Genomic DNA, 25,524 nt, shown 5'->3' with positions numbered 1-25,524 from the left:
CCAAGCAGTGAGGATAACGCACGTTCTTGATGTGAACACTTATGCGCTTCTGCCATACAGGCATGCTGTCACCCGACGGCCGCTGCAAGACGCTGGACGCCTCGGCAGACGGCTACGTACGGGCGGAGGCGGTGGGCGTGATGTGTCTGGCCCCACTGCAGCCGCAGCAGCACGCGGGCCGCAGTGGCGGCGGCGGCGCTCCGCTGGCACTGCTGCTGGGCGCGGCTGTGAACCAGGACGGCCGCAGCAGCAGCCTCACCGCGCCCAACGGCCCCGCGCAGCAGGCAGTGCTGCGTGCAGCGCTGCACGCGGCAGCGCTCTCACCACAGGCCGTCGCAGCGCTCTCCATGCACGGCACTGGCACACCGCTAGGCGACCCCATTGAGGTGGGCGCCGCCCTCGCCGTCCTCAACACCCATAACAACAGCTCCAAGCTGGCAGCGGGCGCCAGCAGCCTCGCCAAGCCCCTGCGCGGCGCCCGGGCTCTCCTGTCCTCCAAGTCCAGCTACGGCCACGCGGAGCCCGGAGCGGGCATGGTGGGCATCGCCACGGCACTGCGAGCGGCGGCGGGCGCGGCCGCGCCGGCGCTGACGCACCTGCGCGACCTGAACGAACACGTGGCCGTCAGCCTGATGGAGGCGGGGGCGGCGGCGGGCGTGGCCGCGGGCGCGGCGTGGTCGCTGCCCCGGCAGCCGCAGCCGCTGCTGTGGGACGCCTCACAAGAGGCTGGCGGCAGCAGCGCGGGTGCCAGTACCGCGGCGGCAGCCGGGGGCGTACCGAAAAGCTTGGGCGGAGAGGAGGAGCTGCTCTGCGTCGGCGTCAGCGCGTTCGCGTTCCAGGGTACCAACGCGCACGTGCTGGTAGCGTCCAGTGGCGGCAGCAATGCTATCAACCAGCAGGCTGCGGCTGTGAAGCAGCAGCACAGCAACAATGGCAGCAGCGCGCTGATGTGGCGCAAGCAGCATCAGTGGCTGCACCCGCCGCCGCTCGTGCTGGTCGAGGCGGTGGCCATCCCAGCGCCCGCACCCGCGGCAGCAGTAGCAGCATCCGCCGCAACCGCTACAGCCGTGTTTGAGTGCGCCGTCAGCCGCACCTCGCGTCTGGCCGCGGTGTGGGACCATGTGGTGCGCGGGCGGGCGCTCTTCCCAGCGGCTGGGTTCGTGGAGATGGCGATGGGCTGCATGGCGTCGCTTGTCCAGCAGCAGCAGCAACAGCAACAGCAGCAAATGACTGCTGCAGCCATAAGCACCGGCGCGACGGCTGTCGCCTTCACCGGGGCCACCATCCCCGCACCGCTGGTGCTGCCCCCGCTGGCCTCGTCATCAGCGGGCAGCCGGGCAGGCAGCGGCGGCGACAGCAGCAGCACCGTGGTGCTGCTGCGCTGCGGCGTGTCGCTCGCCACCGGGCGCCTGGCCATCCGCTCCGAGCAGCGGCAGCTGCTACAGCCAACTGGTGATGGCATTACCGCGGCGGCGGGCGCTGCAGTCTCGCGTGTGGTGGTGCACTTCAGGGCGCAGGCTGTCCTGGTCCCAGCGGCGGCTGAGCCCAGCGGGATTTATGCACAGGCGGGTGCCAGCCAAGCAACGGAGGCGGCCTTTACGAGCAGGCAGCGCGACGTGCTGCTCTGCGCGCTGCTCAACGCATTGGGCCTGCGCGTGACCGACGCCGCCATGGCTACCGGCAGCGGCAGCAGCAACGGTGGCGGCGGGGCGGCGGTTGCGCAGCTGGACGGCAGCGGCAGCAGCGACGGCTTCCTGCTTCATCCCGCCCTGCTGGACAGCGGTCTGCAGGTTGCGGGCGCCATATCCACCACACCCTCCACTGCCTCCGCTTTAGCCGGCGCTGGCAGCAGCGCAGCCGGCCCGGAACCAGCTCGCGCTGCGCTGCGCGTGCCGGCGGCTATCGGCGCCGTGCGCATGCCGTTGGATCCTGAGGGTGCCGCCGGCATTGGTGCCAGCGGCGCAACTGGCAGCGGCGCGGGCAGCGGCGCGGCAGCCGCAGGGGCCTGGGTGGTGGCGCGCGAGCAGTCCTCCAGTGCATGGAGCGGGTCGACAGCAACAGCAACAGCAGCAGCCGGCGGCAATGGTGGTGAGGGCGCCGCGACGGGTGACGCGTGCTGGGACTACAGCTTCCGTGCGGGTGACGGCAGCAGTGGTGGCGGTGGTGGCGAGGGCGGCGCGGTGCTGTGCAGCATCCAGGGCCTCATTGCCAAGGAGGTGCGCAGCAGCGGCAGCGGCAGCGCAGCCGTTGGCGCCACTGCAACAGCAGCTGCGGCTGGACCGGCTCCGAGTGATGCCAAGGGCACCAGCACCAGCACCAGCAGCGCAGGCGGACAGGGAATGCTGTACACATCCCACTACCTTGTCAGCGAGCCTGAGGAAGTCACCGGGCGGGGCATACTTGCTTCCGCCCTGCCAAACGAAACTTCGCTGCACCTAGCGACGCCAGCAGCCTCATACGCAGCAGCCTCCGCCATCCCAGTCGCCGCCGCCGCGGCCTTGTCAGCGCTGCAAGGCGCGCCCGATCGCTCGCCACTGACGCTCTCTGCCCACGTTGCCCCAAGCCGCCTCGGGCTGTCGCCTGACGGGCTGGTCAGCAGCGCACTCGGCGGCATCGCGCGCTCACTGGCGCTGGAGCAGAGCCAGCGGGGCGTGGCCGTTGCCGCCACCAATGCTGACGCGCTATCGGCGCGCATGGAACCTTCGGTCGCCATCAGTCTGGGGGCTCCTGCGGGCGACGTCTTCGGGTGGCGCAGCAGGAGCGGTCTCGTGGCTATGCAACAGCTGCAATCAGCAGCGCAGGCAGTGTCCGGCGGCGACTTCCAGCTGCTGCCGCGCCCCCGCGGAGCCCTCAGCAACCTAGTGCCGCAGCCCCTGACCGCGCCGGACGTTGGTTCGACGGCGGCGGCATCCGCTGTGCCTGCCGGCAAGGTGGCCATGCGCGTGCGCGCCGTGGGCCTCAACTTCCGGGACGTGCTCAACGTGCTGGGCATGTACCCGGGAGACCCTGGAGCGCCCGGAGGAGATTGCGCAGGAGTGGTGGTGGCGGCAGGACCTAGCATCAGCGGCACAGACGCGCAGCCCTCGCGGCTCGCGCCCGGCACTGCTGTGTTTGGCCTGGCTGTGGGCAGCTTGGGCACGCTGGTGCATGCCAGCGCGCAGACGCTGGTGGCCATGCCCGGCTGCCTGAGCTTCGAGGAGGCCGCCTCCATGCCCACCGTCTTCATCACTGCGCAGCAGGCATTTGCGCAGGCGGCTGCGCTTCAGCCTGGCCAGCGCGTGCTGCTGCACGGCGCCGCGGGCGGCGTGGGCCTTGCGTCTCTTCAGGTGGTGGGCGCTATGGGCGGCGAGGTAGTGGCTACGGCCGGCAGCCCGTCTAAGCGCTCTCTGCTTCGTCGTCTGGGCGTGCGTCACGTGTCCAGCAGCCGCGACCTGGGCTTTGTGGAGGAGCTGACGGCGGCGGCTAGCGGCAGCTCAGGCCGCGACGGTGGCTGTGTGGATGTGGCTTTGAACACGCTGACCAGCCCTGGCTTGGTGTCTGCTACGCTGGGCCTGCTTCGTCGCGGCGGCCGCTTTGTGGAGATCAGCAAGCGCGACGTGTGGTCTGTGCGGCGCCTGCAGTCGGAGCGTCCGGACGTGTGCGGCAGCTTTGTGGCCGTGGACTTCCTTCCCGATGCGGCCGTGCAGAGCGCCATGCGCCGCGTGGCTGCGGCCGTGGCTGGCGGCCTGCTTCGTCCTCTGCCTTTGGCCGCGCACTCGCTGTCATCTGCTTCGTCAGCGCTTCGTCAGATGTCTCAGGCTCGTCACGTGGGCAAGGTGGTGGTGTTCAACCCGGCGCCTGCGCCTCAGCTGAGCAGCCCTGCTGGCCGTGTGGTGATCACCGGCGGTCTGGGGTCTCTGGGTCTGCTGCTGGCCGGCTGGCTGTCTCGCCAGCACGCTCGCTGCCGCATCCAGCTGCTGGGCCGCAGCGGCCGCGCGGACGGCGGTGCTGGTACTGCTGGGCCTCTGGAGTCTCTGCTTGGCGGCGCGCAGGGCATGGTGGAGGTGTGCAAGGCGGACGTGAGCTTGGCTGCGGACTGTGCGGCTGTGTTCGGTGCCCATGCCAGCGACTGTGGCAGTCCCGTGCTTGCAGTGCTGCACGCGGGCGGTGTGCTTGCGGACTCTGTCCTGCGCAACCAGACGGCCTCGGCCGCCCGACGCGTGTTTGCGCCCAAGCTCGCGCAGCTGGGCCGCTGGGCTGGCGCCGTGGGCCTTCAGCCGTGTGGCGGCGTGGGCAGCAGCGGCTGTGCTCACGTGCTGTTCTCGTCTGTGGCGTCGCTGCTGGGCTCTCCGGGCCAGGCCAACTACGCGGCTGCCAATGCGGGGCTGGACGCCGCGGCGACAGCGTTGTCGTCTGCTGGACTGGGCTTTGTGTCTGTGCAGTGGGGCGCGTGGGCCGGCGGCGGCATGGCGGCCGCGGACTCGCAGACGGCTGCCCGCGTGAAGCGCATGGGCATGTCTCTGATCCAGCCTCAACAGGGCTTGGCAGCTCTGTGCGCTGCGCTGGGCGGTCTCAGCGGCGCCGGCAGCCCGGCTGCCTCATTCTCTGGCGTCGGCGTCGGCGTGGTGGCTGCTGTTCCTTTCAACTGGCCAGTGTTCCTGCAGCGCCGCAAGACACCCAGTGCGTTCTTTGCAGCTGTTGGGAAGGGCGGCAACACGACAGTTTCACCGTCGGCCGCTGAGAAGCAACATGTCTCAGTGCCCGGCGGCGCAACCACGCCAAAAGCAGCACCTGCAACTGCAGCCGCCTCGCAAGCGTCTGCGCAGCAGTTGCTGGTGGAGGTGCAGGACGCAGTCAGCGGCGTGGTAGGCGGCGCACTTGCCCCCGACGCGCCCCTTATGGGCTCTGGCGGCCTGGACAGCCTGGGGGCGGTGGAGCTGCGCAACGCACTGGAGGCGCGGCTGGGGCTGCAGCTGCCCGGCACGCTCGTGTTCGACTACCCCACGCCCGCAGCCATCGCGGCCTACGTGGCGGAGCGCATTGCGACACGGCAGGGGCCATCGAGTCTTGCTGTTGAAGGTGGCCGGGCCGCAGCGGCAGGCATGTCCGACATCCTAACGGATGCAGAGGACCCAGATGCAGACCTGCTCTTCGGTGGTAGCAGCAGCCTCGCACTGGCAAAGAGGCAGCCACTGGCAGCCATGGCGCCCGCCGCGGCGCGTGCCGCGCCGTTGCCTGGCGGCGCAGAGGCGCGGCTCATCGGCAGCAGCGCCATTCGGCGGTCAACATCGGCCGCGGTGGTGCTTGGCCTGTCACAGCGCTTCCCTGGCGAGGGCGGCCCGGCGGCGGTGTCGCAAGCTGTGGACGCCGTTGGCTGCATTCCGCTCAACAGGTAGGTTGACGCGCAGTGAAGCACAAGAGCATGGGCTGGCACGCGGCAGCTGTGCCCGAACGGACCCACGTGCGTGCTTCCCCTTTCCCTGAGCGCTAAGAATCACAACCACCGTTGAGTACAGTCCCGACCGCCAGGTAGCCGCGGGCCGCTGCCAACATCTTCCTCGCGCGTCCTCTCGGTCCCCTGTCCCCTGCCGTGTGCCCTCTGTATCTCATGTCCAGGTGGGACGTGGAGGCGCTGCGTCTCGGCGGCGCGGCGGGCAGCGAGCCGCCGGTGGTGGTGCCCTTCAGCGCACTGATGGGCGGCGTGGAGGTCTTTGACGCCGCCGCCTTTGGCATCAGCGGCCCCGAGGCTGCGCTGATGGACCCGCAGCAGCGCCTGCTGCTTGAGTGCGCCGCGGAGGTGCTTGCCGGAAGTGCCGGAGCTGCGGCCGCCGCTGCCGGGCACCAGAGGGCAGCGGCTGCTGCGGGAGGGGTCATCACGGCAGGGCCCGATGTCAGGGCGTGGCTTGCGGCATGCGGCGCCTTTGTGGGCGTGTCCTCTCAGGACTACCGCGCCCTGACACAAAGGTGGGCGGGTGCTTGGCGGAGCTGTAGGTCTGCAGAGGTGCTGGTAGCCTCCCTTCCATTCGTTTGTTCATACGGTATTGCCGACAAGCGGCGGCACTGCTTGCCATCCATCTCCCGCCCGTACTGCTGCAGGGTCGCCCCCAACACAACATCATTCAATGCAACGGCATCAGCGCTCTCGGTGGCCTCTGGCCGGCTGTCCTACACCTTTGGCCTGCGGGGCCCCGCCGTGACGGTGGACACCGCCTGCTCCTCATCGCTGGTGGCGGCGCATGCGGCCATGGCGGCGCTGGCGCTCGGGCAGTGCGGCGGCGCTCTGGCGGGCGGTGCCAACCTAATCTTGTCTCCGGTGCGCACACGAGCATTTTGAACAGGAGCATGGAAGCTGGCTTTATTCGTGGATACATCTGCATGTCAAATAAGTAACGCCTGCCTTGCTGTTGTGCAGGAGACGCCGCTGCACTTCCAGCGGGCGGGCATGCTGTCGCCCGACGGCCGCTGCAAGACGCTGGACGCTTCGGCAGACGGCTACGTGCGGGCGGAGGCGGTGGGCGTGATGTGTCTGGCCCCACTGCAGCCGCAGCAGCACGAGGGCAGTAGTGGCGGCGGCGGCGTTCCCCTGGCGCTGATGCTGGGCGCGGCTGTGAACCAGGACGGCCGCAGCAGCAGCCTCACCGCGCCCAACGGCCCCGCGCAGCAGGTGAGCTTGCATCTGGCAGCCACGACCTTTCGCCTTGTCAGGATTCTGCTCACATGACTCAACACATCTGTCTGCGTGTGTTGCACAGGACGTAATTCGTGCCGCGCTGTCTGCTGCCCGCCTGTCGCCCGCCGCCCTGGCCGCGCTCTCCACACACGGCACCGGCACGCCGCTGGGCGACCCCATCGAGCTGGGCGCCGCCGCCGCGGTGGTGGCTGGAGCTCGCAACCGCGCCGCCGCTGGCAGTGCCGCCACAGCAGCAGCCATCACGGTGCTTTCCTCCAAGTCTTGGTATGGCCACGCGGAGCCCGGCGCCGGAATGGTGGGCATGGTGTTCGGCCTGTCAGCGCTCAACACCAGCGCCGCGCTGCCCCTGGCGCACCTCCGCGCTCTCAACCCGCACGTCGCCAGTGCCTTGGAAGAGTCGGGCGCAGCCGCATCAGCTGCCGAGGTGACCGGCGGCAGCAGCAGCCCGGCGTGGCGGCTGCCGTTGCAACCGCAGCCGTTGCTATCCGAGCTGCCACTAGCAGCGGCGGGCTATAAAGCGGCATCTTCGGCGACGGCGGAGGAGGCTGCCCTGGCGGCGGTGGTGGGCGTCAGCGCCTTCGCTTTCCAGGGCACCAATGCGCATGTGCTGCTGGCGGCGGCACCCCAGCAGATGGCTACCTCCGCCGGAGTTGCTATCGAGGCGCCCGGGGGCTTTGGTGCCTCTGATGCTCGTGCGTCTGTCAACACTGCCGTATGGTCTGGCCGGCAGCGGCTGTGGGTGCTGCCGCCTTTGTCAGCCCTCATCGGCAGTCTCACAGCGGTGTCCAAGCAGCGCAGCACGCTCCTCTTTGAAGTCACCCTGCCTGCAGGCGGCGCTAGCAGTGGCGGCGGCGGCAGTAGCCGGCTGGCGTTCCTGCACGACCACGTGGTAGGCGGGCGGGCGCTGGTGCCGGCCGCGGCGCTGCTGGAGATGGCGACAGCGGCGGCGGCCGCCACGGCCATGTACTCGGCGGCGGCAGCTGGCGGCAGCGTGTCGGCGGCGGCACAGCACGATACGGCTTCGGCGGCAGGCTCTAGCGATGCAGCCAGCATCAGGAGCCAGCTGGCGCTCACTGGCGTGCGGCTTCTTTCCCCGGCTGTCCTTTCAAAGGACAGCCAGCTGACGCTGAGCTGCAGCCTAGACACCTTCAGCGGCCGCCTGCGCATCACGTCCGGCGGCGGCACGGCTGCACCCGCAGCTGCAGCTGCCCAGCCGCGCCGCAGCAGCCGCGCGACAGCACCACGCGCCACCGCCGCTCACGGGGCCGCCGCAGCCACCACCCATGTGGTCGCGGACGTTGCGGTTGTGCTGGAGCAGCAGACTGCGGTGACCAGCTCGGCCTCTCCCAGCGGCTGCGTGGCCGCCGCACTCGCGGCCCTGGCGCGTGTGCTGCTGCCTGGCGTTGCGGCTACAGCTGCGCCGGCTTCCGTCACAGCTGGCGCAGCAGGCACCGCCGCGTCTGCACCTGCGCCTGCGGCACACGGCCAGCTGTACCTGCCTGCCGCCGCACCCGACTTCCTGCTGTGCCACCCTGCGGCACTGGATTCGGCTTTCCACTTGGCAGCGTTACATGATGACACCGCCGCCAGAAGCAGTGGCAGTAGCAGTGGCGGTGCGCCTCCACGGCCGCAGCTCAAGGTACCTGTGGGAGTTGACTGCCTGCTACTGCCGCTGGCCGGGCTGGCGGCACGCGGCTCGCAGCCCATGTGCGCACGGCCGCCTGCAGCGGCCTCGGCGGGTGCAACGGATAGTGGTGGTGTGCTGGCGAGCTGTGTGGCGGGCCCGGCTAGTGCCACGCAGATGGATGTAGCTGTGCTTGGCGACGGCGGCAGCGCGCATGGGTTCAAGGTCTGCGGCCTGCTGGCAAAGCCCCTTGCTCCTTTCCAAAGGCCAGCCGAGATGGCGGCAGCTGCATCTCCGCCTGCCATTGCAGGAGCAGGCACCACACCACGGCCGGCAGCTCAACAGGCAAGCAGTGGCAGCATCAGCTACCGTACCGTCATGGTTGCCGCGGCACCCGCTGCCGACGATGCTTCCGCGGCAGGGTCCACGGCAGCCTTGCCGCCCAGCGGTTCGCTGACACTGAGCACCAGCGGCGCCACCAGCAGCAGCAGCCAATGCGTGGCGCTTCTGCCCGTGCTCCAGGCTTTCGCTGGCGGCAGCGCCATGGTGCTCCGGGTGGAACAGCAGCAGCACGCGCCAGTAGCGCCTGGACTCCCATGGGGCCAGTCAACTGCCGTGTCCGGCCTGCTACGGACAGTCGCCCAGGAGCTGCCCTCGGGCCTGCAGCTGCAGAGCGCCGCCCACAGCGGCCGTGGCTCTTCGGGCGTCATGCGCACCGCGGCTGCCGTGACAATGACTGCCACTGCTACAGGGATCATGACGGCCAATTCTAGTGCGGGGACGCATCCCGAGGTTGAGCTAGACGCAGCCATTGCTTTTGAGCCTCGCCTCCTGCCTGACATCGCGCCAGTGGCGTCCGGCGGCGACTTCCAGCTGCTGCCGCGCCCCCGCGGAGCCCTCAGCAACCTAGTGCCGCAGCCACTGACTGCGCCGGATGTCGACTCGGCGGCGGCGGCATCAGCAGTGCCTGCCGGCAAGGTGGCCATGCGCGTGCGCGCCGTGGGCCTCAACTTCCGGGACGTGCTCAACGTGCTGGGCATGTACCCGGGAGACCCCGGAGCACCCGGAGGAGATTGCGCAGGAGTGGTGGTGGCGGCAGGACCTAGCATCAGCGGCACAGACGCGCAGCCCTCGCTGCTCGCGCCCGGCACTTCTGTGTTTGGCCTGGCTGTGGGCAGCCTAGGCACGCTGGTGCATGCCAGCGCGCAGACGCTGGTGGCCATGCCTGGCTGCCTGAGCTTCGAGGAGGCTGCCTCCATGCCCACCGTGTTCATCACTGCGCAGCAGGCGTTTGCGCAGGCGGCTGCGCTTCAGCCGGGCCAGCGCGTGCTGCTGCACGGCGCCGCGGGCGGCGTGGGCCTTGCGTCCCTTCAGGTGGTGGGCGCTATGGGCGGCGAGGTTGTGGCTACGGCTGGCAGCCCGTCTAAGCGCTCGCTGCTTCGTCGCCTGGGCGTACGTCACGTGTCCAGCAGCCGCGACCTGGGCTTTGTGGAGGAGCTGACGGCGGCGGCTGGCGGCAGCTCGGGCGGCGGCTGTGTGGACGTGGCTTTGAACACGCTTACCAGCCCTGGCCTGGTGTCTGCTACGCTGGGCCTGCTTCGTCTCGGCGGTCGCTTTGTGGAGATCAGCAAGCGCGACGTGTGGTCAGTGCGTCGCCTGCAGTCGGAGCGTCCTGACGTGTGTGGCAGCTTTGTGGCCGTGGACTTCCTTCCCGACGCGGCCGTGCAGAGCGCCATGCGCCGCGTGGCTGCGGGCGTGGCTGGCGGCCTGCTTCGTCCTCTGCCTGTGGCCGCGCACTCGCTGTCATCTGCTTCGTCAGCGCTTCGTCAGATGTCTCAGGCTCGTCACGTGGGCAAGGTGGTGGTGTTCAACCCGGCGCCTGCGCCTCAGCTGAGCAGCCCTGCTGGCCGTGTGGTGATCACCGGCGGTCTGGGGTCTCTGGGTCTGCTGCTGGCTGGCTGGCTGTCTCGCCAGCATGCTCGCTGCCGCATCCAGCTGCTGGGCCGCAGCGGCCGCGCGGACGGCGGTGCTGGTACTGCCGGCCCTCTGGAGTCTCTGCTTGGTGGCACGCAGGGTATGGTGGAGGTGTGCAAGGCGGATGTGAGCTCGGCTGCGGACTGTGCGGCTGTGTTCGGCGCCCATGCCAGCGACTGTGGCAGTCCCGTGCTTGCAGTGCTGCACGCGGGCGGTGTGCTTGCGGACTCTGTCCTGCGCAACCAGACGGCCTCGGCTGCCCGACGCGTGTTTGCGCCCAAGCTCACACAGCTGGGCCGCTGGGCTGGTGCCGTGGGCCTTCAGCCGTGTGGCGGCGTGGGCAGTAGCGGCTGTGCTCACGTGCTGTTCTCGTCGGTGGCGTCACTGCTGGGCTCTCCGGGCCAGGCGAACTACGCGGCTGCCAATGCGGGCCTGGACGCCGCGGCGACAGCTTTGTCGTCTGCTGGCCTGGGCTTTGTGTCTGTGCAGTGGGGCGCGTGGGCCGGCGGCGGCATGGCGGCCGCGGACTCGCAGACGGCTGCCCGCGTGGAGCGCATGGGCATGTCTCTGATCCAGCCTCAGCAGGGCCTGGCCGCTCTGTGCGCTGCGCTGGGCGGTCTCAGCGGCGCCGGCAGCCCGGCTGCCTCAGTCTCAGGCGGCGTCGGCGTGGTGGCCGCTGTGCCTTTCAACTGGCCGGTGTTCCTGCAGCGCCGCAAGGTTGCGGACTTCTTTGAGGCCGTCACGCCAGCCAGTGCCTCGTCCGCCGTGGAGCGGGAGGCACAGGTGCAGTCCACGGCTGCAGCTCGCACACCTCGGCGGCGGCAGCCGCAGCTGCTGGCGACATCAGTTGCGGGGGTGCCGCCGCCGCGCCAGCTGGACGACATTGTGGCGGGTGTGCGCGAGGCCGCAGCCGCCATCCTCGGTGCGGCCGCGGCCGCGCTGCCAGCCGTCGACGGTCCACTCATGGAGGCGGGGCTTGACAGCCTGGGGGCGACAGAGCTGCGGAGTGCGCTGGAGGCTCGCTTCGGTCTGCCGCTGCCCGGCACGCTCGTGTTCGACTACCCCACGCCTGCAGCCATCGCGGCCTACGTGGCGGAGCGGCTCGCGCCAGCGGCGCACGCTGCGCCGACGGTGGCGCCATTGCCTTCGCGTCGCAGGGGGCCGCAGCGGCAGGGGCCCCGCAGCCGCCGTCTCCTGCACGCCACCGCAGCGCCTGCAGCACTATCTGAGCATCAGCAGGACTCTTCGGCCAGCGGCGGAGTACCGTCCCTGGCGGAGGTGCGGCAGCGTGTGGTGGAGGCTGCAGCGGACATCATCGGCTTGACGCCGCAGTTGCCGCAGCAGCTGTCGCCAGGAGCCCCGCTCATGGAGGCTGGGCTGGACAGCCTAGGGGCGACCGAGCTGCGCAGCAGCCTGGAGGCGGCGTTCGGCCTGACGCTGCCCGGCACGCTCGTGTTTGACCACCCCAGCGCGGCAGCAGTTGCTGAGCTGCTGCATGCGCGCCTGCGGGAACAGCGGCAGCCACACCCTGCGCGGACGATAGTGGAGGAGGACTGGGAAGAGGGGGAGACGGAAGAGGACTGGGATGAGGAGGAGGGCTCGTGGGAGGAGGAGAAGGAGGCGGATGAAGACGAGGAGGAGGAGTTCTGGAGCGAGGCGGAGTTGGAGGTGGCTGTCAGCCCTGGTGGGCGCTTCGTGGCCTCCGCGCCCCGCCGTGGTTTCCAGCGCAGCCGCCCGGGCCAGATTGCACGCAGCCTCAGCCTGCGTGGCAGCAGCCGCCGCACCAGCGCTGGCGTGCTGGTGGGCGTTATGAGCAGCGCCTTCCGGCTGCCTGCAGACGCAGCGGCGGCGGCGGCCACCGCTGCCGGCCACACCAGTGACCTTGTGGCCGCGACACACGTGTGCGATGCCGTGAGTGCTGTGCCTTTGGACCGCTGGGACGTGGATGGCGCCGCGGTGGCTGCGCTGTCAGCCGCGGCCGCCGGCAGCGGAAGCAGCAGCTCCACGTCCGCAGCGGCGGCGTCTGCCCCAGCAGGGGGCCTGCCGCCCCACTTTGGGTCGTTCCTGAGCGGCCGCGTGGACCTGTTCGACGCCGCCGCCTTCGGCATCAGTCCGGCGGAGGCGGCGCTCATGGACCCGCAGCAGAGGCTGCTGATGGAGGGCCTGCACGAGGCGCTGGCGCTGCTGCCGCCTCCGCCCCAGTCACATGCAGCGGCCCGGCAGCAGCCCCAGCACCCACAGCAGCAGCAGCCGCACGTGGGCGCTGTCCGGACGCTGTGGGACCGGCAGCGATTCGGCGTGTTCGTGGGCGTGTCATCGCCCGACTACATGAAACTGGCGGTGGCGTCAAAGCAGGGCATCACGGCGTTCAGCGCAACCGGTGAGCTAACGGAGGAAGGGTGGTTAAGGTGATGCGACATAATGTCGGTGACGTCTTGCGGCGGCTGGCTGACTGGCTTGTCCGACCCCCAATGTCTGCAATTGCATGCAGGCGCAACGCTCTCGGTGGCCTCTGGCCGGCTGTCCTACACCTTTGGCCTGCGCGGCCCCGCCGTGACGGTGGACACCGCCTGCTCCTCGTCGCTGGTGGCGGCCGACGCTGCGGTCACGGCTCTGAGAACGGGCCAGGCCGCAGCTGCCGCGGTGGCGGGTGTCAACCTGACGCTGTCGCCCGACACGTCCGCCATGTTCCAGCGCGCGGGTGGGCAGGGCGGCAAGGGCAGCAGGGGAGGAGGAATGGGCTTGCAACTTGGAATGTGCGCCAGAGTAGGTATGTAACAGTGCTTCTGTGACCGCGCGGGTGTGTCTGGACAGGCATGCTGTCGCCCGACGGCCGCTGCAAGACGCTGGACGCCTCGGCAGATGGCTACGTACGGGCGGAGGCGGTGGGCGTGATGTGTCTGGCACCACTGCAGCCGCAGCAGCACGAGGGCCGTAGTGGCGGCGGCGGCGCTCCGCTGGCGCTGCTTCTGGGCGCCGCTGTAAACCAGGACGGCCGCAGCAGCAGCCTCACCGCGCCCAATGGCCCCGCGCAGCAGGTGAGCTTGCATCTGGCAGCCACGACCTTTCGCCTTGTCAGGATTTTGCTCACATAACTCAACACATCTGTCTGCGTGTGTCGCACAGGACGTCATTCGTGCCGCGCTGTCCGCTGCCCGCCTGTCGCCCGCCGCCCTGGCCGCCCTCTCCACACACGGCACCGGCACGCCGCTGGGCGACCCCATCGAGCTGGGCGCCGCCGCCGCAGTGGTGGCGGTCACTGCCCCATTGGGCCGCCGGACGCCCGCACCACCAGCGCCACTGGTGATCACCGCTGCCAAGTCATGGATGGGCCACGCGGAGCCGGCGTCGGGTGTGGTGGGACTGTTGCACGCGGCCAAGCTGGCGACGGCGCACGTCGCACTGCCCATCACCCACCTGTCCGCCGTCAACCCCAATGTGGCGGCTGTGCTGGAGGGCGGCGGCGGTGCAGGCGCGTTGGCGGCGCGTTGGGCGGCAGCGCCGCGGCAGGCGGGCCCGCTCCCGGCAGCCGTGGGCAATGCACATGCCAGCAGGCCAACATCGGCGGCGGCAGAGGAGGCGGCCATTGCGGCTGTGGTGGGCGTCAGCGCCTTTGCGTTCCAGGGCACCAATGCGCACGTACTGCTGGCGGCGGCACCCCAGACCGCTGATGTCGTCGGAGGCGCAGCTGAAGCACCCGGCGGCTATGGGGCCCGGACGAGAGCGTCAGCAGCAGCAGGAGCAGCAGCTACAGCCGGCAGCCATTGGCTGAGCCCCCGTCCGCAGCTGGTGCTCGCGACCGGCTTCCAACTCACCTATCCCACGTGCCCTGCCGGCCCTGCCTCGCTGACGCCGGGCCGCATGAGCGGCGGCGGCGGGGCGCTCTCCCGCACCGAGTCCGGCGCGCCGCGCACCGCAGACGCAATTGCAGCTGCCGTCAGCACGATGCCGCAGCAGCCAGGCGCGGGCGCGGCGGCGGGCCAGCAGCAGCTGCTGCCGCCGGCGTCACCGCAGCGGCAGCCGTGTGTGCTGAGCCGCACCGGGTCCATCTCCCGCGTGCCCAGCGCCACCACGGGCCTCAGCCGCAGCGGCTCGCTATCTGCCCTCCCGCCGCCGCCGGCCCCCGCCAGCATTCCTTGGTTGCTGCCGCCGGCCACGTCACTTGGCTATAACGGCCCGCCATTGGCTGTGTTCACGGCGAGCCCCAGCTGCGCCCGGCTGGCCATGCTGTGGGACCACAAGGTGAACGGGCGGCCGGTGTTCCCCGGCGCCGCATACCTGGAGATGGTGGCGGCGGCTGTAGCACTGCTGCGGCCAGAGGCCGGCAGTAGCAGTAGCGGCGGCGGCAGCAGCTCGCTGGAGGTGCCGCTGCTTACGGGCGTGGAGATCCCGGCGCCGCTGCTGCTTGGCTTTCCGGGCGTGTGGCCGGAGGTGGAGCTGCGCTGCGAGGTGCAGCTACTGCCGCCTTCGGCGGTTGACGCTGCTACAGCCGCCGGAGCAGCGCTTGGCCGCGTGACAATTGCGTCCCTGGCGGGAGCGGCGGCGGGCATGCTGCCATCGCCGCGCACCGCCCGCGCTCGCCGGCGCACCGTGCACATGACCGGGTACATCGAGGCAGCTGTAGCAGTGCCAGAAGTGGCGGCAGCCGCCGGCAGTAGCAGCAGCGGCGGCCACGGCGGCACTAGTGCGTATTCTGCGGCCGACCTTGCAGCCCTGGCTCGGCTGCTTTTCAGTGACAGCGGGGCCACTGCAGGCGCCATGGCAAGCAGCACCAGCTGCGGTGCGCCGGCAGTAGCCTCAGTGCTGTACGGCGACGGTGCCAAGGGCGGCGCGGCAGGCGGCCCCGGCGGCAGCAGCGGGTTCGTGCTGCACCCAGCCACACTGGATTGCGTCTTGCAGCTGGCGGCCGCCGCAGATGCAGATGCCGCGGCGGCTGCAGACGACGGCACCGCGCAGCCAGCTCGGGCGCCTGCAGCCAAGGTGCCCTCACGCATCGCGGCGGTGTCGCTCAGTCCCTTCCAGCGGCCGGGCACGTGCTTCAGCAGCGGCGTCGGTGGCAGCAGCCCCGAGGACGCTTTCCTTTTCGCCTCGGCTGCCTCACGCAACGCCGACGCGAGCAGCAGTCCGGATGCAAGCAGCGCAAGCGACTCGGCTGCTGGGGGCCCTCGCGCTGAAGCTTCCGCGGGGCCCGCCACCTTCACCAGCTACAGCGTCCAGACGCCTGCTACAGCCGGTGGCATGCTATCTTCTATCGTGGACTTGGAGGCTCGCAGCATCGGGCACGCCACGCGCACCAGCGGGGTCCAGGACCCGCAGCAGATGCAAGCTGCCACCAGCGCCTCCACTGCGACTGAGGCTGCTGCAGCCACTGGAGCCGCGCCTGCGCTGCCTGCGGACATCACGTACCACACCCAGTGGCTCGTGGACGAGCCCCTTGCTGCTGTTGTTGAGCAGGAGGACGCCCCAGCACAGCAGCCGCTTTTCCTACTTTCTCCTGGCGGCATGAGCGGCACGAGTACAATCGCCGCGCACGTGCTCGCGGCGGTGCAGCAGGCGATTTCGGGCAATCTCCCCATGGGCGCTACCGTCGTAGACGCGGGCGGCCACGCCCCGTACGTACGACTGACGACTGGCTCGGCAGCGCCGCCTGTAACAACAGCCGACCTGGCGGCTGCAGTGCTCCGAGCCGCGGCCGCGGAGTCGTTGCCAGTGGCCCACAGCCTCCTGGCGCCCCACGTGCGGCAGCAGCCGCGCTCCAGTGCGCCTCCACTGGTGCTGCACGGACCGCCTGACGGTACCGATGGGCCGTTGCTGCTCAAAGATGTCTACGGTGGCAGGGACTCGCTGGATGCAGGAGCACGCCTTGCGGCTCGCCTGGTTCCGGCTCCGCGTCTGGAGATGGCGCCCGGCGGCGACTTCCAGCTGCTGCCGCGCCCCCGCGGAGCCCTCAGCAACCTAGTGCCGCAGGCCCTGACCGCGCCGGACGTCGACTCGGCGGCGGCGGTGTCAGCGGTGCCTGCCGGTAAGGTGGCCATGCGCGTGCGCGCCGTGGGCCTCAACTTCCGGGACGTGCTCAACGTGCTGGGCATGTACCCGGGAGACCCCGGAGCGCCCGGAGGAGACTGCGCAGGCGTGGTGGTGGCGGCAGGGCCTAGCACCAGCGACACTGACGCACAGCCCTCGCTGCTCGCGCCCGGCACGGCTGTGTTTGGCCTAGCTGTGGGCAGCCTAGGCACGCTGGTGCATGCCAGCGCGCAGACGCTGGTGGCCATGCCCGGCTGCCTGAGCTTCGAGGAGGCCGCCTCTATGCCCACCGTCTTCATCACTGCGCAGCAGGCGTTTGCGCAGGCGGCTGAGCTTCAGCCGGGCCAGCGCGTGCTGCTGCACGGCGCCGCGGGCGGCGTGGGCCTTGCATCCCTTCAGGTGGTGGGCGCTATGGGCGGCGAGGTTGTGGCTACGGCCGGCAGCCCGTCTAAGCGCTCTCTGCTTCGTCGCCTGGGCGTGCGTCACGTGTCCAGCAGCCGCGACCTGGGCTTTGTGGAGGAGCTGACGGCGGCGGCTGGCGGCAGCTCAGGCCGCGACGGCGGCGGCTGTGTGGACGTGGCTTTGAACACGCTGACCAGCCCTGGCCTGGTGTCTGCTACGCTGGGCCTGCTTCGTCGCGGCGGTCGCTTTGTGGAGATCAGCAAGCGCGACGTGTGGTCGGTGCGTCGCCTGCAGTCGGAGCGTCCTGACGTGTGCGGCAGCTTTGTGGCCGTGGACTTCCTTCCCGACACGGCCGTGCAGAGCGCCATGCGCCGCGTGGCTGCGGGCGTGGCTTGCGGCCTGCTTCGTCCTCTGCCTGTGGCCGCGCACTCGCTGTCATCTGCTTCGTCAGCGCTGCGTCAGATGTCTCAGGCTCGTCACGTGGGCAAGGTGGTGGTGTTCAACCCGGCGCCTGCGTCTCAGCTGAGCAGCCCTGCTGGCCGTGTGGTGATCACCGGCGGTCTGGGGTCTCTGGGTTTGCTGCTGGCCGGGTGGCTGTCTCGCCAGCATGCTCGCTGCCGCATCCAGCTGCTGGGCCGCAGCGGCCGCGCGGACGGTATTGCTGGTATTGCTGGCCCTCTGGAGTCTCTGCTTGGCGGCGCGCAGGGCATGGTGGAGGTTTGCAAGGCGGACGTCAGCTTGGCTGCGGACTGTGCGGCTGTGTTCGGCGCCCATGCCAGCGACGGTGGCAGTCCCGTGCTTGCAGTGCTTCACGCGGGCGGTGTGCTTGCAGACTCTGTCCTGCGCAACCAGACGGCCTCGGCCGCCCGACGCGTGTTTGCGCCCAAGCTCGCACAGCTGGGCCGCTGGGCTGGCGCCGTGGGTCTTCAGCCGTGTGGCGGCGTGGGCAGTAGCGGCTGTGCTCACGTGCTGTTCTCGTCTGTGGCGTCGCTGCTGGGCTCTCCGGGCCAGGCCAACTACGCGGCTGCCAATGCGGGGCTGGACGCCGCGGCGACAGCGTTGTCGTCTGCTGGCCTGGGCTTTGTGTCTGTGCAGTGGGGCGCGTGGGCCGGCGGTGGCATGGCGGCCGCGGACTCGCAGACGGCTGCCCGCGTGGAGCGCATGGGCATGTCTCTGATCCAGCCTCAGCAGGGCTTGGCAGCTCTGTGCGCTGCGCTGGGCGGTCTCAGCGGCGCTGGCAGCCCGGCTGTCTCAGTCTCTGGCGGCGGCGGCGTGGTGGCTGCTGTGCCTTTCAACTGGCCGGTGTTTTTGAAGTCACGGATGCACCAGGTAACGAAAGGCGCGTACGTAGAATTTGTGAATGCGTCAAGTGCAAGCTAAGAGTAGATCACAGGCTGAAGGCTATACTCGCTCATGCTGCTGCTTTGCATGCAGGACTACTTTGCCGTACTGAGGGAGCGGGTTGTGCATCAGCAGCAGCAGTCAGCTGCGGCCTCGTGGCCAGCACAGCAGCCGCAGCGCAGCGGCTCCAGCCGGCGGGTGCGCCCTGGCGCCTCCCGTGGGCGGCGAGGCGCGCCCGTGACGGCCGCTGCTGTCAGCGTGGAGTCTCACCTGCAGTCGATGCTGGCGGAGGTGCAGGACGCAGTCAGCGGCGTGGCGGGCGGCGCACTTGCCCCCGACGCACCCCTGATGGGCTCCGGCGGCCTGGACAGCTTGGGGGCTGTGGAGCTGCGCAACGCACTGGAGGCGCGGCTGGGGCTGCAGCTGCCCGGCACGCTCGTGTTCGACTACCCCACGCCCGCAGCCATCGCGGCCTACGTGGCGGGCCGGACTATGCCGCAGCCGCCGCCGGTGTCCGAGGAGGAGGGAGACGTCTCCGCTGGGGAGACCGATGACGGCGGCCTGACCTCGGCGCCTGTGGGCCTGGTGGCCCCGACCACAACTGCACGCAGCGGCAGGGTGCTCGCGAGCATCGACCAGCTGCTGCCTTCCCGTAGTGCGGATGTCAGTCGGCTGCTCGGCACCAGCGCCGCAGCCGCAGCCGCCGCCCCACGTGTGTTGATCGGCGTGTTGGCATCTGTATGTCGCAGCGTGGGCGATGCCTTGGCGCCCGGACGCCTGGATGCCACCGATGCGCCCTCGCGGGTTCCCACCAGCCGCTGGGATGTGGAGGCACAGGCAAGCCGCACCCTGGCCGGGGCGCTGCCCGTGCCCTTCGGCGCCTGGCTTCCGGCAGTCGACCTGTTCGACGCCGGCGCCTTCGGCATCAGCGTGCCCGAGGCGGCACTCATGGATCCGCAGCAGCGGCTGCTGCTACTGTGCGCAGCAGAGGCGTTGCTGGCGCCATCGACGTCAGCGTCCCTGGGCTCATTCGCGGCCTCTGCCACGACGGCCCCTGCGGCCTGGCGCTCGCGCACCGGCACCTTCGTCGGCGTCTCCTCCATGGACTACAACAAGATCACCCTGCGGCACGAACCCACCGCCTCCGCCTTCGCAGCCACTGGTGCCTCCCTATCCGTGGCGCCCGGCCGAGTGGCCTTCACCTTTGGCCTGGGCGGCCCGGCTCTGTCGGTGGACACCGCCTGCTCTTCATCGCTGGTGGCGGCGCACGCGGCGCTTGGCGCGCTGCGGCTGGGGCAGGTGTCGGCGGCGCTGGTGGCGGGTGTCAACCTGACGCTGTCGCCCGACACGCCGGCAGCCTTCCAGAAGGCCGGTGAGTGGGGATGCACGTCACCAATCTGTCAAGGGCTGTAAACGGGTTCCAAGAACTGGGAGGCAAGCACGATTCAAGGCTGAAGCAAATTGTCATGTGCGTTGCAGGCATGCTCTCTCCCGATGGCCGCTGCAAGACGCTGGATGCTGCGGCCGACGGCTACGTGCGTGGCGAGGCCTGCGGCGTCTTCCTGCTTGGAGCGCTGCCGCCTGCAGGCGCCGAGGGCTCGGCGGCGTCAGCGCCGCTGGCATGGATTGCGGCTGCGGCTGTGAACCAGGACGGCCGCAGCAGCAGCCTCACCGCGCCCAACGGCCCCGCGCAGCAGGCGGTCATGTGCGAAGCCCTAGCTGCGGCTTCCGCGGCCGCGTCCGCGATGCAGTGGCTGCATATGCATGGAACAGGTGAGCTTGGGGTCTGGACCACTCCTTGTCAAACGCCGGGGCTCACCCTGCGACTCAGACGATGAAGCTCTCGATGAAGATCGGCGACGCACGATGATCACCTGTATGGCTGTCCGCGCTGCGACGCAGGCACGCCGCTGGGCGACCCCATTGAGGTCGGGGCCATTACAGCCGTGTTCGGCGGCAGCAGCGACAGCGGCGCCCTCGGCAAGCCCACCATCACCGGCACAGTCGCCGCCTCCTCCATCTCTGCGGCTGGCCCATCGCCGCCCGCGCTCACGCTGGCCGCAGCCAAGTCCTGGCTGGGCCACGCGGAGCCGGGCGCGGGCGTGCAAGGCCTCGCGCACGCCGCCACGGCACTGACGCACGGCTCGGAGCCGGAGCTGCTGCACCTGCGCGCCCTCAACCCCCACGTGACCAGCGCACTGGAGGCCGCGGGCCCCGTCGCCCTGGCCCGCATGCGCGCGCCGCGGCAGCTGGGGCCCAAGCCGCTGCCGCCCCGCGGCGGCGCTGGACGCAACGGCGGACGCAGCGCCGTCGCGGGCATGGTGGAGGACATGAGCGAGGCGGAGGCAGAGGCGCTGTGTGGAGTGAGCGCCTTTGCATTCCAGGGCACCAACGCGCACGTGCTGCTGGCTACCCGGTCGCGGGTGGAGGGTTCGGCAGCGGCCGCGGAGTCAGCTGGACAGCTGGCGGCCCGGGGCTGTGCGTGGCGGCGCGAGCGGCACTGGCTGCACCCCGCCCTAACACCGCTACTCACGTGGGTGGCCGGTGGTGACGTCGGAGGCAGCATCGGCAGCAGTCGTGTGATTCTGGCCTTCGAGACGCAGCTCAGTCTGCCGCAGGTGGCCTCTGTGGCCGCTTCGCTGGCGCTGACACAGCCACGCGCCCCCGGCAGCAGAACTGCTGTTGCTGCGGCGGCTGCAGAGCTGCAGCCACCGCTGCTGGTGCTGCCAGCCAGCCTGCTGATGGCGGTCGCGGCCGCGGCCGTGCATACCGCCTGCGCCACGGCGGACAACGCGCCCGCCACCACCAGCTGCACGACGCCAGAAGGCCCAATACGCGTGCTGCTGACCTCGGGCCGGCTGCAGCCTGTTGCTGCAGCCCACCAGCAGCAGCTGCTGACGGTGGTGGATGCAGCAAGCGGCTGCGTGGAGGTATGGGTGCTGCCTGCCGCCGGGGCCGCAGCCAGGGCCAGCAGCCAGCGGCAATCGCAGCCCCTGCTTGCATTCTCCGCCACCGCTGGCTTCACTCTCGGTGGGACATCTGAGCCCGCCGTCGTAACCCAGGGCCCTGGTGCCAGCCAGGAGGCGACAGCGCTCACCGGACTGGCGCGCCTGCTGGGCCTCGTGCCTGTTGAAGCACCCAGCATAGGCAACGCCGCCAGCGCCCCAGCGTGCGCGATGGCGGCCCAGCCAAGCACTGGTGCAGCAGGCAGCAGCGGCAGCAGTGACGAGGCAGAGGCACCAGGCTGGGGCCTTATCGCTGGCCTGGCGGCAACGCTGCAGCTCGCATCCGCAGCGGGTGCTGCGGAGGCAGCCGCTGGTCACATCACAGGCTTTGACGCGACCAGCTGCGACGTACGGCCGCCTTCCGCGACAGCAGGCAATTTGCAGCACTACTGCGCCGTCGCCCCGCACTTCGGTGGCGGCGGCGGTGGTGCGGCCGGCTCAGCTCTGGTTGACGCCTGCCTCAGCGGTGCGGGTGGCGGCTTGCTAACAGGAGTACGCATTGCTCCACTGGATGTGGCTGCTGCTGCTGCCATTGCAGGGCACATGGTCTCCGGCACGGCAGCGCAGCAGCACGCCCTTGCCGTGGTGGCGGACGAGCCAGCAGACGACAGCGAGCGTTGCCGCTATGTGGTTGAGTGGTTGGTCGAGGAGGTGGTGCCGGAACAGCTGGATGGCACCGGTGACCCGCCGGCTGCTGCTGATGCGGCGGGGTCGGCCTACTTCGAGATCGCCACAAGCGCCGCTGGGCTTGGCCTGTCGGACATCGCTGGGTCCGTGGCGGCGCTGCAGGGATTCATGATCAAGGGCAGTCAGCAGCAGCAGGCACAGGTTCAGCAGCTGCAGCTGCGCAGCTGCGGTGCCCACCTGCCTGCAGCCGCCGCCCTTGCACCGCCGGCAGCAGGCGGCGGCTCAGCCAACAACGCAGCTGCCGCCGCGTCGTGGGCCCTGGCGAGAGTGTTGGCCAACGAGCGATCAGGCAGCGTGGCCGTCACCACCAGCGACGTGTCTGCTGCTGCTGCTGGCAGCGGTCGCAAGCGCGGCATCGCATGGAGCTGCTGGCCCCAAGAGGTAGCAGACACACCCGCGGCCGCCGCCAAGCGGGCAAGTAGCATGTACGGCCAGACGACCGCGGGGCGCGTGGCCTACACCGCCCGCCTCACCCGCGCCCTGCTGCCGTCACCACAGCCAACGCCCACAAGCCCAGCAGCTACCGAAGTCGCCACCGCCACCGCCAGTCGGGCGCCCGCTGCGCCGCCGCTGCTGCTGCCGCGCCAGGGTTGCTACCTGGTCACGGGCGGCAGCGGCATGGCGGCGGCGCACGTGACGCGCTGGCTGGCGGAGGTCTGCGGCGTGGCGCACGTGCACCTGGCCAGCCGCACCGGCCGCCTGCCGGACGCCAGCTTGGCGGCCCTGGGCGCCGCTGGAACGCCCGGGGCAGCTGCTGTGAGTGCCGGAGGCGCCACTCTGATCACGGCCAGCAAGGCGGACTGGTCCAGCGCGGAGGACCTGGCGTGGCTCACAGGGGCAGCCTGCAGCATCAGCGGCACCAGCAGCGTTTACAGCAGCTTGCAGCAGCAGTCGTCATCGCGGCCGCTGCTGGGCGTGTTCCACGCGGCGGGTGTGCTCCAGGACGCACTGCTGGCGGCGGTGACGCTGCCGGCGTTGCGCTGCGTACTGGCGGCCAAGCTGGGTGGCATGCACGGCGGCGGCAGCAGCGGCAGTCGCAGCTGTCACCGCGATCTCGTGGGAGGTAGCTGTAGCAGCCGCTTGCAGGTGCAGCCCCTGGCCACACACGTGATGTTCTCGTCCGTCGCGGCACTTCTGGGCTCTCCAGGCCAGGCAGCTTATGCGGCGGCAAATGCGGGCCTGGACGCCGCGGCGGCAGCCGGCGCGCTGGCGGGCGCCCCTATGGTGTCGCTACAGTTTGGCGCGTGGGCCGGCGCCGGCATGGTGGCGCAAAGCGCTGGCACGGCCGCGAGGCTAGAGCGCCTGGGGCTGGGGCTGCTGTCGCCTGAGGCAGCCCTTAGCGCGCTGTCTGCGGCGGTGGCTGGCGCAGCTGCCGCACGGCCGGCGCAGTTGCCGGCTGTCAAGAGCTTGCTACTGCCGCAGCTGCAGAGCTGCGGCGTGATTGTGGTCAACCCCTTCCGCTGGCCGGCCTTCCTGCGCGGCCTGCAGGAGCAGCAGCAGCAGCACCAGGCGACGTCACGTGGCGCCGGCGTGCCTAGCTTCTTTTCCAACTTTGTGGCGCAGGCCCCGCCCCACACCACCAAACAGCGGCGAACAGCCGCTGGGGCTGGGGCTGCAGAGGCACGGCCGCCGCCGTCGTCACAGCGGCGGTTGCTTGCAGACGTCGGCACGGAGGTGCGCGCCGCGGTGTCAGCCATTCTCGGCGCCGGCGCCTCCGAGGGTCAGGGGCTGTCGGAGCACCAGCCGCTCATGGAGGCTGGGCTGGACAGCCTGGGGGCGGTGGAGCTGGCGCGGTCGCTGGAGGCGCGGCTGCGGCTGGCGCTGCCGCAGACGCTCGTGTTCGACCACCCCACTGTGGCCGCGCTGACAGACCACTTGCAGCGCCTGCAGGAACAGCAGCTAGCGGTGGCGGAGGAGGACTTGTTGGAAGAGGTGGAAGGTGAGGAGACGGCGATCGTGCAGCGCCGGCGATCTGCAGCAGGCGCGCACCTGCGACTGCCAGCATCGGTGGCAGCCAGCGCGCCACTGGGTGCGCCAGCAGGGCTGGCGTCAGACGTGGTGGTGGTGCAGGCGCTGGTGCAGCGCTCGCCCGCAGCCGCAGCTGCCGCCACTTCGGCGGTGGCTGCGGACCCTGTGGGCCTGGCGCCCTTCAGTAGGTGGGATGCGGAGGCGGCGGCGGGCCGGGTGCTCGAGGCTCGCTTCGGCGCCTTCCTGCCCGGCGTGGACCTGTTTGACGCCGCCGCCTTTGGCATCAGTCAGGCGGAGGCGGCGCTCATGGACCCGCAGCAGCGCCTGCTGATGGAGGGCCTGCACGAGGCGCTGGTTGGCAGTGCCAGCAGCCCTGGTGGCAGTAGCAGTAGCAATGGCGCGCGGGGTCGCGGCATGGGCGTGTATGTGGGTGTGGCGGCGTCTGACTACGGCAGCCTGGTGAAGGCGCACGGCACGGCGGCGGGGCAGCCCGGCGGCGGCGCCTTTCACGCAACCGCCAACGCACTCAGCGTCACCGCCGGCCGCTTGGCCTACACCTTCGGCCTCACAGGTGAGCGCGCCTGCGTTGCAACTTGCTGCAAAACGTGCAGAATCTTTAATCTGTAGCCCCTTTCTCCTGTCAGTTGGGCGGTTCCCATGCCAATCGCCAACCATTTCCTGTCACGTTCCTCTGGCTGCAGGCCCGGCGCTGGCAGTGGACACGGCCTGCTCCGCCTCGCTCGTGGCCGCCGCCCTGGCCTACGACGCCCTTACCCGTGGCGGCAGCGCCAGCAGTGGCACTGCAGGCGGCGGCGGCCGGCTGCGGGCGGCGGCGGTGGCGGGTGTGCACGTGCAGGCGACGCCCACGTCCTCGGCATACGTGTGGAATGCGGGCATGCTGTCGCCTGCAGGCCGGTGCCAGGTGCTGGACTCGGCGGCGGACGGCTACGTGCGCGGCGAGGCGCTGCAGGTGGGTCGTGGGTGAACGGGGCCCAAGGCGCAAGGTCGCACGTGCTGATGAGTGCAAGGGCACATGAACGGGTTGGGTTCAAGTGCCTAGCGCCAGGAGCTTGTGCTTGAGGCAAGGCGGCTGAAGGACTGAGGTGCCATGCCCGTGCATGTGGCCCACAGGTGATGATCCTGGGCGCCAAGAGCTCAGCCAGTGCCGCGGCCGGCGGCGGCGCTCCGTTGGCATTGCTGCTGGGTGCGGCTGTGAACCAGGACGGCCGCAGCAGCAGCCTCACCGCCCCCAACGGTCCCGCGCAGCAGGCGGTCATCCAGGCCGCGCTGAGCCAGGCGGGCGTCAGTGCGGGCGGCCTCTGCCTGCTGTCCATGCACGGCACAGGTAGGCGCATGGCCTCAGGTGCCAGGCCCAGTTCGTCATGACAAACGCATGGCGAACTAGACCAAAGTGCAGGTTGCAAACTACCGTACCAAGCGCGCCACCTTACCATCCGATCGCTGTGAACCTTCATCCCTACCCCGCAGGCACGCCGCTGGGCGACCCCATCGAGGTCAGCGCTGCTGCTGGCGCCTTCGCGCCCGCCATGCCCGGTACTCGCTCCGCGGCCCGCGCTGCGCCACCTCAACCTCTAGTACTGGCTGCCTCCAAGTCGGTGCAGGGCCACGCGGAGCCGGGCGCCGGCCTGGTGGCGCTGTCGCACGCGGCGGCGGCGCTAGCTCAGGCCCTGCGTCCCCAGGTGCGTGTGCGGCCGGCTGCCGGCAGATATGGCGCAAACATGTGCTCATGCGGTCCTCCGCCCAAGGAAATTATGAACAACCTGCCTGTTTAGGTTGACCCATGACTGACTGTATTGTGCATGCCCGCG

At 70.2% G+C, this 25,524-nt stretch overlaps 1 protein-coding gene across 1 annotated transcript in view; it reads left to right on the top strand.

Moving 5' to 3' along the window:
- CHLRE_10g449750v5 (uncharacterized protein) overlaps nt 1-25,524 on the top strand; it is an 82,983-nt gene that overhangs the window by 23,670 nt on the left and 33,789 nt on the right. Inside the window, exons 24-37 of the mRNA XM_043066946.1 lie at nt 61-5,371; nt 5,596-5,943; nt 6,076-6,292; nt 6,392-6,643; nt 6,732-12,648; nt 12,760-12,969; nt 13,083-13,306; nt 13,395-18,023; nt 18,129-19,407; nt 19,515-19,808; nt 19,938-24,266; nt 24,397-24,665; nt 24,827-25,040; nt 25,184-25,395. Of these exons, the coding sequence (XP_042920343.1) occupies nt 61-5,371; nt 5,596-5,943; nt 6,076-6,292; nt 6,392-6,643; nt 6,732-12,648; nt 12,760-12,969; nt 13,083-13,306; nt 13,395-18,023; nt 18,129-19,407; nt 19,515-19,808; nt 19,938-24,266; nt 24,397-24,665; nt 24,827-25,040; nt 25,184-25,395 (23,705 nt within the window). The remainder of the gene's footprint in view (nt 1-60; nt 5,372-5,595; nt 5,944-6,075; nt 6,293-6,391; nt 6,644-6,731; nt 12,649-12,759; nt 12,970-13,082; nt 13,307-13,394; nt 18,024-18,128; nt 19,408-19,514; nt 19,809-19,937; nt 24,267-24,396; nt 24,666-24,826; nt 25,041-25,183; nt 25,396-25,524) is intronic.

The sequence above is a fragment of the Chlamydomonas reinhardtii genome, chromosome 10 (assembly GCF_000002595.2).
Source record: "Chlamydomonas reinhardtii strain CC-503 cw92 mt+ chromosome 10, whole genome shotgun sequence".
Taxonomy (NCBI): domain Eukaryota; kingdom Viridiplantae; phylum Chlorophyta; class Chlorophyceae; order Chlamydomonadales; family Chlamydomonadaceae; genus Chlamydomonas; species Chlamydomonas reinhardtii.
This window is presented reverse-complemented; position numbering and strand designations above follow the sequence as displayed.